Source organism: Chlorocebus sabaeus, chromosome 24 (assembly GCF_047675955.1).
Source record: "Chlorocebus sabaeus isolate Y175 chromosome 24, mChlSab1.0.hap1, whole genome shotgun sequence".
Classification (NCBI taxonomy): domain Eukaryota; kingdom Metazoa; phylum Chordata; class Mammalia; order Primates; family Cercopithecidae; genus Chlorocebus; species Chlorocebus sabaeus.
This window is the reverse complement of record NC_132927.1, coordinates 79,994,774-80,003,858: the sequence shown is the minus strand read 5'-3', so window position 1 is coordinate 80,003,858 and position 9,085 is coordinate 79,994,774. Positions and strand designations below refer to the sequence as shown.

The following is a 9,085-nucleotide window of genomic DNA, read 5'->3' as shown; positions in this document are numbered from 1 at the left end:
TACAAAAAACTAGCCAGGTGAGGTGGCGGGCGCCTGTCGTCCCAGCTACTCGGGAGGCTGAGGCAGGAGAATGGCGTAAACCCGGGAGGCGGAGCTTGCAGTGAGCTGAGATCCGGCCACTGCACTCCAGCCTGGGCCACAGAGCCAGACTCCGTCTCAAAAAAAAAAAAAAAAAAAAAAGGAATATAATTAAAATCTGCTGGGTGTGGGCACGGTGGCTCACGCCTGTAATCTCGGCACTTTGGGAGGCCAAGGTGGGTGGATCACAAGGTCAAGAGATTGAGACCATCCTGGCCAACATGGTGAAACCCTGTTTCTACTAAAAAACACAAAAATCATCTGGGTGTGGTGGCAGGCGCCTGTAGTCCCAGCTACTCGGGAGGCTGAGGCAGGAGAATCTCTTGAACCCCGGAGGCGGAGATCGTGCCAATGCACTCCAGCCTGGTGACAGAGCGAGACTCCATCTCAAAAAAATAATAATAATAATTAAAATCTATGATTAACAGGGAATGTAAACATGAGTCAGATCAGCTGATTCTGTAAAACATTCTGGTGGGGTCTACATTATGTGACTGGCTTTTTTCTCTTACTTTAAATCCTGCTGGTCTGTGCAGGGGGAGCAACAATGAACTGCCCAGCAGAGCAGGTGCTCAGTATTTCTTGGCTGAATAAATGTTGGCAGATTTTAACCATTCCCCACATCTCCTCCCTTCAAATGCTTGCAGCCTATGGAGGGAGCAGCCAGAACAGCTGGTCAGCAGGTGGAAGGGAGCGGCCCACATCCACCAGGAGGCAGGGGTGGCTCAGCCTCGCCCTCAGCCATCCACAACAAAGGCTGAGCCACTGCAGAGCATGCACCACAAGAGGAAAACACTCTGGAAAGGAATGAAGGCGCTGAAGCACACAGTTCAGAAGGGATCTATGTTAAAAGACAAAAAATAATGCAAGCATGGGGGAGTCTGAGAGGGAATCTAGTAAGACTCTGGGAAGGCGAACCCAGTGGGCCACGGGGAGGAAAATGCCAGCAGCACCCAGACCCCAAACTCTACCGGCCGCCTCCCAATTAGGGGGCTTTTGGAGCAGGAACCTCCAGCCTCACCTTCAGGACAATTAATTATGGATTTAGAAAGGAAGCCTATTCCTTTGTCATTTACTCCTTCCTATGCTGCTCCGATTTCCTAACCAGACACACTGTTACAATTTTAACTGTAAAAATGTCAGCACAATAGAGCTATTTTTGTTTCTGTTTTTGTTTGTTTGTGTTTTCAGATGGAGTCTTGCTCTGTTGCCCAGGCTGGAGTGCAGTGGTGCAATCTTGGCTCACTGAAACCTCTGCCTCCTGGGGTCAAGCCATTCTCCTACCTCAGTCTCCTTAGTAGATGGGGTTACAGGCATGTGCCACCATGGCCCAGCTAATTTTTGTATTTTTAGTAGAGACGGGGTTTCACCATGCTGGCCAGGCTATTCTTGAACTCCTGACCTCGTGATCCACCCGCCTTGACCTCCCAAAGTGCTGGGATTACAGGGGTGAGCCACTGCACCCAGCCTTGTTTCTGTTTTTTTTTTTTTTTTTTTTTTTTAAAGAAAAAACAATGCCGGTAGCAAAAATACGAATAAAAATAAATCAGCAAACAGAAAACTGTCATACAATCTGCCAGGAGTTGCTTGGTTTCCCTGTTAATCAGAAGTGTAAAATACTCCTTGCAAATGTACAGAACAAAGGGCCTTCTGTGGCTCACTCCTCTGCTGGGGGTGGAAGCCTCAGCATGTGCCTGAGGCACAAAGGCTTGGAAGCAGCCACTTCCTCCCGCTGGAAGCTGACTAAAGGGTTTGTCAGAAAACAGCTCTCAAGCTTTGTCCTCTCAGCAGCAAAAGATCGAAGCAGGGTAGCACTGCTGCCCCAAGGCAAGCTTCTCTGCAGCCCGGATGTAATTCTGCTTCTTTAAAGAGCAGCATGAGTGTGGGCAGGCCTGGGTCCTCCACCTGCAGTTCCCAAAGATGCTCCCCACATGGCGGCCTTCCACTGGGGAGGTTTTTTTTGAAGACGTTCCTATTAATCATTATAAATCCAGCATTTGTGCAGAGCAAATGCTGTACCTGACACCAACTGGTGCCCTGCTGGGGGCTCTGCCAGAGCTACAGGATGGCATCAAGGGAGCTGCGGCTTGCAGGCAGGTGCAGCTTCCTGTACATTATTAGGATTAAATAAAAACAAAGAATGCCAGGAGCGGTGGCTCATGCCTGTAATCCCAGCACTTTGGGAGGCCGAGGTGGGCAGATCACCTGAGGTCAGGAGTTCAAGACCAGCCTGGCCAACATGGTGAAACCCCGTCTCTACTAAAAATACAAAAATTAGCCGAGCGTGGTGGTGCACGCCTGTAATCCCACTATTCTGGAGGTTGAGGCAGGACAGTCGCTTGAACCCGGGAGGTGAAGGCTGCAGTGAGCAGAGATCATGCCACTGCACTCCAGCCTGGGCGACAGAGCGAGAGTCCGTGTCAAAACAAAACAAAAAGAAGAAAAGGCATTAGATATCCTGTTTTCACTGACCTGAGATAGCCCTTGTGAGTCCTGCTGAACTTCTGATAGCCACATCTGGTTCCTTTTTTTGGGTGAATATGAGCAGGTAAAAAATCAGTGCCTACTAAACACCACCCAACACACAAAGTGGGGGAAAGAGACTCAATTTTATTTTGCTTTTAAACTCCAAATTAACATATTTAAAATATTTGGAATTTTAACAAACATGCATTTTGTGGGAAAAGTGGTATAAAGTACATCACTGGGCCGGTCGTGCCTGTAATCACAACACTTTGGGAGGCTGAGGCGGGCAGATGGTGAGGTCAAGAGATCAAGACCATCCTGGTCAACATGGTGAAACTCTGTCACTACTAAAAATACAAAAATTAGCTGGGTGTGTTGGCGTGTGCCTGTAATCCCAGCCACTTGGGAGGCTGAGACAGGAGAATCGCTTGCACCTGGGAGGCAGAGGTTGCAGTGAGCCGAGATAGTACCACTGCACTCCAGCCTGGGTGAACGAGGAAGACATCGTCTCAAAAAACAAAAACAAAAACAAAAACAAAAAACAAAAAACCCACATCACTGAGATAAGCTTTATTTTGTAAATATTTAAAAGCCCACAGAAATACTGTATTTGAATATGGCTGTTACAATTATATTAACCTAATTTAAAAAAAAACTTGAGCATACAAATTTTGGGGTTAATCTTTTTTTTTTATTTTTTGGAGAGAGAGTTTCACTTGTCACCCAGGCTGGAGTGCAGCGGCACAATCTCGGCTCACTGCAACCTCCACCTCCCGGGTTCAAGCAATTCTCCTGCCTCAGCCTCCTGAGTAGCTGGGATTACAGGTGCCTGCCACAACACCTGGCTAATTTTTGTATTTTTAGTAGAGATGGGGTTTCACCATGTTGGCCAGGCTGGTCTCGAACTCCTGACCTCAGGTGATCCGCCTGCCTTGGCCTCCCAAAGTGCTGGGATTACAGGCGTGAGCCACCACGCCTGGCTGGATAATCTTTTTATTTATTTGTTTATTTTTTGAGACGGAGTCTCGCTCTGTCGCCCCAGATGGAGTGCAGTGGTGCAATCTCGGCTCACTGCAAGCTCCGCCTCCCGGGTTCACGCCATTCTCCTGCCTCAGCCTCCCGAGTAGCTGGGACTACAGGCACCCACCACCACACCTGGCTAATTTTTTTGCATTTTTAGTAGAGATGGGGTTTCACCATGTTAGCCAGGATGGTCTCGATCTCCTGACCTCATGATCTGCCTTGGCCTCCCAAAGTGCTGGGATTACAGGTGTGAGCCACTGCGCCCGGCCAGCCATTTTTTTTTTTTTTAAGATGGAGTCTTGCTCTGTTGCCAAGACTGGAGTGCAGTGGTGTGATCTCAGCTCACTGCAACCTCTGCCTCCCAGGTTCAAGTGATTCTCCTGGCTCAGCCTCCCGAGTAGCTGAGACTACAAGCGTATGCCAACATGCCCAGCTAATTTGTATTTTTAGTAGAGATGGGGTTTCACCGTGTTGGCCAGGATGGTCTTAATCTCTCGACCTCGTGATCCACCAGCCAGTGCTGAGATTATAGGCATGAGCCACTGCGCCAGGCCAGTCTTTTTTTTGGGGGGGGATGGAGACTTGCTCTGTCACCCAGGCTGGAGTATAGTGGTGCAATTTCAGCTCACTGCAACCTCCGCCTCCCAGGTTCAAGCAATTCTCCTGACTCAGCTTCCCAAGTAGCTGGGACCTACACGCATGTGCCATGCCTGGCTAATTTATATATATATATATATATATATATATTTTTTTTTTTTTTTGAGACGGAGTCTCGCTCTGTCGCCCAGGCTGGAGTGCAGTGGCCGGATCTCAGCTCACTGCAAGCTCCGCCTCCCGGGTTTACGCCATTCTCCTGCCTCAGCCTCCCGAGTAGCTGGGACTACAGGCGCCGCCACCACGCCCGGCTAGATTTTTGTATTTTTTAGTAGAGACGGGGTTTCATCGGGTTAGCCAGGATGGTCTTGATCTCCTGACCTCGTGATCCGCCCGTCTCGGCCTCCCAAAGTGCTGGGATTACAGGCTTGAGCCACCGCGCCCGGCCTAATTTTTATATTTTTAGTAGAGACGAAGTTTCACCATGTTGACCAGGCTGGTCTCGAACTCCTGACCTCAAGTGATCCACCCACTCGGCCTCCTGAAGTGCTAGGATTACGGGTGTGAGCCACCGTGCCAGGCCTAGAATAATCTTTTTCTTTTTTGAGACAGTCTCAAAAAAAAAAAAAAAAAAAAAAAAAGACCGTGGCGCGATCTCGGCTCACTGCAACCTCCACCTGCTGGGTTCAAGTGATTCTCATGCTTCAGCCTCCCGAGTAGCTGGGATCACAGGCATGCACCACCACACCCAGCTAATTTTTGCATTTTTAGTAGAGGCGGGGTTTCACCATGTTGGGCAGGATAGTCTAGTTCTCCTGACCTCGTGATCCGCCCACCTTGGCCTCCCAAAGTGCTGAGATTACAGGCGTGAGCCAGCGTGCCCGGCCTTTTTTATTTTTTAAAAATTTTTATTTGAGATATGGTTTGGCTCTGTCGCCTAGTGGTGGGATTTTGGCTCACTGCAGCCTGGACCTCACTGGCTCAATCAGTCCTCGAAGCTCAGCCTCTAAAGTAGCTGGGACCACAGGCACGTGCTACCACACCCAGCTAATTTTTGCATTTTTTGTAGGGGCAGGGTTTCGCCATGTTGCCCAAACTGGTTTGAACTCCTGAGCTCAAGTGATTTGCTTGCTTTGGCCTCCCAAATTGTTGGGATTCCGGGTATAAGCCACCACGCTTGGCCATTTAACCTTCATGTTTAAGAAAAGAGGAAAACAGTGCTGCTGTTTCTTGTTAGTTTGCTTACAGCATTGAAGAATCTACTAACATAGTTAACACCAACAATCAAGTTAAACGTTTTGGCATGCAATAAAATTGCATTTGCTTTCATGTCCTCACACCGCACCGCATCCAGGATGAGCCTGTGAGGACCCACCAGCTGCTGAATTCGCTTTCACGTCCTCACACCGCACCGCATCCAGAATGAGCCTGTGAGGACCCACCAGCTGCTGAATTCGCTTTCATGTCCTCACACCACACGGCATCCAGGATGAGCCTGTGAGGACCCACCAGCTGCTGAATTCGCTTTCATGTCCTCACACCGCACGGCATCCAGGATGAGCCTGTGAGGACCCACCAACCGATGACTCCCAGCCAGGGTGGTGCTGACCCCATGGCCAGCACACCGACGGCTTGGCAGTCAGCTTCCACATCATTCCCATCAGCCGACTTTTTTTTTCCAGTAAAACTTTATTAGTATTTTTATTTATTTATTTATTTATTTATTTATTTATTTATTTATTATTTTTGGATAGAGTCTCCCTCGGTCTTCTAGGCTGGAGTGCAGTGGTGCGATCTTGGATCACTGCAACCTCTGCCTCCTGGGTTCAAGCCTCTCGTGCCTCAGCCTCCAGAGCAGCTGGGATTACAGGTGCGTGCCAGCATGCCCAGCTAATTTTTTATATTTTTTGTATTTGCCATGTTGTCCAGGCTGATCTCGAACTCCTGACCTCAAGTGATCCGCCCGCCTTCGCCTCCCAAAGTGCTGGGATTACAGGTGTGAGCCACTGTGTCTGGCCAGTATTTTTAAATCGTTCTGTTTTGAATGGGTATAATTTGAAACACAGAAAGCGGGCACCCAGTGCTTGGGCTTTATTTGACACCGTGTCCGTGACAACAAGCTGGCCTAGAGCCCACGTCGGCAGGCAGGCGGCCCACAGTGCCCCAGGACCCACCCTGCCCCCAAACAGGCCATGGGGCCCCTTAGGGAGATGTGGGGCTTCTTGAGATCAGTTCCAGTTTTTCTCAGAGCTCCTGTAAAAGGAGCTCCTCTAACCATCTGCTTCCTGTGGAAACCTGGACTCTGGCTGGGTCAGAGTGGACTCCTAGTTGTTGCTCTTCTTTTGTTTCTGTTTAAGCTTGTTCCAAATCCTTTCCAGGGCCACTTTTCCCATGAAGAAGGTGATGGCAAAATTGCGCTTGTACCAGTCTCTGGAGAGAAACAGAGGATGCACAGGTGACACGGTGGCAGGGACCGAGGCTTGGTGCCCTGGCCCAGAAGCGGCTCTTGGCTGAGGGTGAGTTCAACTGACCAGGCCTCAACTGCTTTGCCCTTGCCCCGCCCTTGTTAAAGCTAAACTAGCCACAGAGGCCTGCCTCTCCTCAGGCTGAGAGTGAGGCCCACTGGCGACCTCTAGAGCCTTCCCCAACCTTGTTTCTGGAGGCCGCCGCCACCATCCTCCTTTGGTGTTTTTTTGTTGTTGTTGTTCTGTTTTTTCGTCTTGCTTAGTTGTCCAGGCTGGAATGCAGTGGCACAATCTTGGCTCATTGCAAACTCTGCCTCCCAGGTTCAAGTAATTCTCCTGCCTCAGCCTCTTAAGTACTCCTTCGATTTTTGCTAAAAGATCCAAGAGAGCCCTTGGAAACCCCAGGCCTAGCGAGCTGGCAGCATTCTAGGGGCGTGATGGACCACGACCACTCTGGAGGCTTTGCATGGCAGGACAGAAAGTTCCTCTCCCCCTGCAAACCACCTTTACATCTCTACCTACTTAAGCGATGCTGTCATGAGGAGCAGTGCCCACAGTAAATAAGCACTTCTAGGAGAGGAAAACCGGTAGCCCGTGGGGATCACAGTTCTTCAAGGAAAAGCCATATTCCATTTCACTAATACAGACAACCTGATTCTATGACATGTAAAAGCAAGCTACGCTTCTGCTGTTGCCACAGGGAAGGCAGGGGCCGGAGGTGGTGGGGGGGGCCAGGCGCCTCTAAGGCCTCATCTTGGGTAAGGCTGGTCCTCTTCACCCAAGTGCCACAGAGAAAACATGAAGCCTGTCAGAGATTGTGCCCAGTGCAAACAAGCTACGAGTCCAAAGACCAGGAAAAGATTATACTTGCTTGTTTGAATGACTTAACTAATTCAGAGTAATGCATGACAACCTTAGAAACGGAATCCAGATATTTCAGGACTCATCTTTAGGTCAGACTATCCCTCACTGAGTCCATCCAGCCTTTGACTGTATCTACATTCTCTTTTATTTATTAGACAAGGTCTCACTCTGTAGCCCAGGCTGGAGTGCAGTAGCGGGATCTCAGCTCACTGCAACCTCCACCTCCTGGGCTCAAGGGATCCTCCTGCCTCAGCCTCCTGCAACTGGGATTACAGGCACACACTACCATACCCAGCTAATTTTTGTATTTTTTGTAGAGACAGGGTTTTGTCATGTTGTCCAGGTTGGTCTCAAACTCCTCAGCTCAAGCAATCCTTGGCCTCCCAAAGTGCTGGGATTACAGGTGTGAGCTACTGTGCCTGGCCCATGTTGACATTCTTGAGGTCTGGCTTCACCTGCCCATCAGGCTTTGTAACTCTGAAACTGTTGTTTATATATATATATATAATTTTTTATTTTTATTACTTATTTATTTATTTATTGAGACAGGGTCTTACTCTGTCTGTCATCCAGGCTGGGATGCAATGGCTGGATCTCGGCTCACTGTAGCCTTAACCTACTGGGTTCAAGTGGTCCTCCTAGTTCAGCCTTACAAGTAGCTCGGACTATAGGCACACGCCGCCATGCCTGGCTAATTTTGTAGAGATGGGGTTTCACTAAGTTGCCCAGGCTGGTCTTGAATTCCTGGACTCAAGTGATCTACCCACCTTGGCCTCCCAAAGTCATAGGATTACAGGTGTGAGGCACTGGATCCAACCTACAAATATTTTAAAGCAAATCTCAGATATCATGTCCTATTAATTTCACCTGCAAACACAGGTCATTATTTATCTGTAACCAGCTAAAACCCATTTTTTTTTTTTTTTGAGATGGAGTTTTGTTCTCATTGCCCAGGCTGGAGTGCAATGGCACGATCTCAGCTCACTGCAGCCTCCACTTTCCAGGTTCAAGCGATTCTCCTGCCTCAGCCTCCTGAGCAGCTGGGATTACAGGCATGCGCCACCACACCTGGGTAATTTTGTATTTTTAGTAGAGACAGAGTTTCTCCATGTTGGTCAGGCTGGTCTTGAACTCCTGACCTCAGGTGATCCGCCCACCTTGGCCTCCCAAAGTGCTGGGATTACAGGTGTGAACCACCATGCCCAGCCTAAAAAAATTGGTATCTTTTTAAGCCACTGCAGTCACTTAAAAAATAAATTTGATAGGCCGGGCGCGGTGGCTCCCGCCTGTAATCCCAGCACTTTGGAAGGCTGAGGCGGGCGGATCACGAGGTCAGGAGATGGAGACCATCCTGGCTAACACGGTGAAACCCCATCTCTACTAAAAATGCAAAAAATTAGCTGGGCGTGGTGGCACGTGTCTGTAGTCCCAGCTACTCGGGAGGCTAAGGCAGGAGAATGGCGTGAACCCAGGAGACGGAGCTTGCAGTGAGTGGAGACCGTGCCACTGTACTCCAGCCTGGGTGAGAGCGAGACTCTGTCTCAAAAAAAAAAGAAAAAAAGAAAGTTGATAAAGGCTTGCAACTTCTACCACTG

General features: G+C 49.1%; 1 protein-coding gene across 1 annotated transcript in view; it reads right to left on the bottom strand.

Annotated features, from left to right (window-relative positions):
* Positions 1–4,079: 4,079 nt before the first annotated feature.
* Positions 4,080–9,085, bottom strand: part of COA8 (cytochrome c oxidase assembly factor 8) — a 32,360-nt gene continuing 27,354 nt past the window's right edge. Inside the window, exon 5 of the mRNA XM_007987948.3 lies at positions 4,080–6,591. Coding sequence (XP_007986139.1) covers positions 6,486–6,591 — 106 coding nt within the window. The 3' untranslated portion in view covers positions 4,080–6,485. The remainder of the gene's footprint in view (positions 6,592–9,085) is intronic.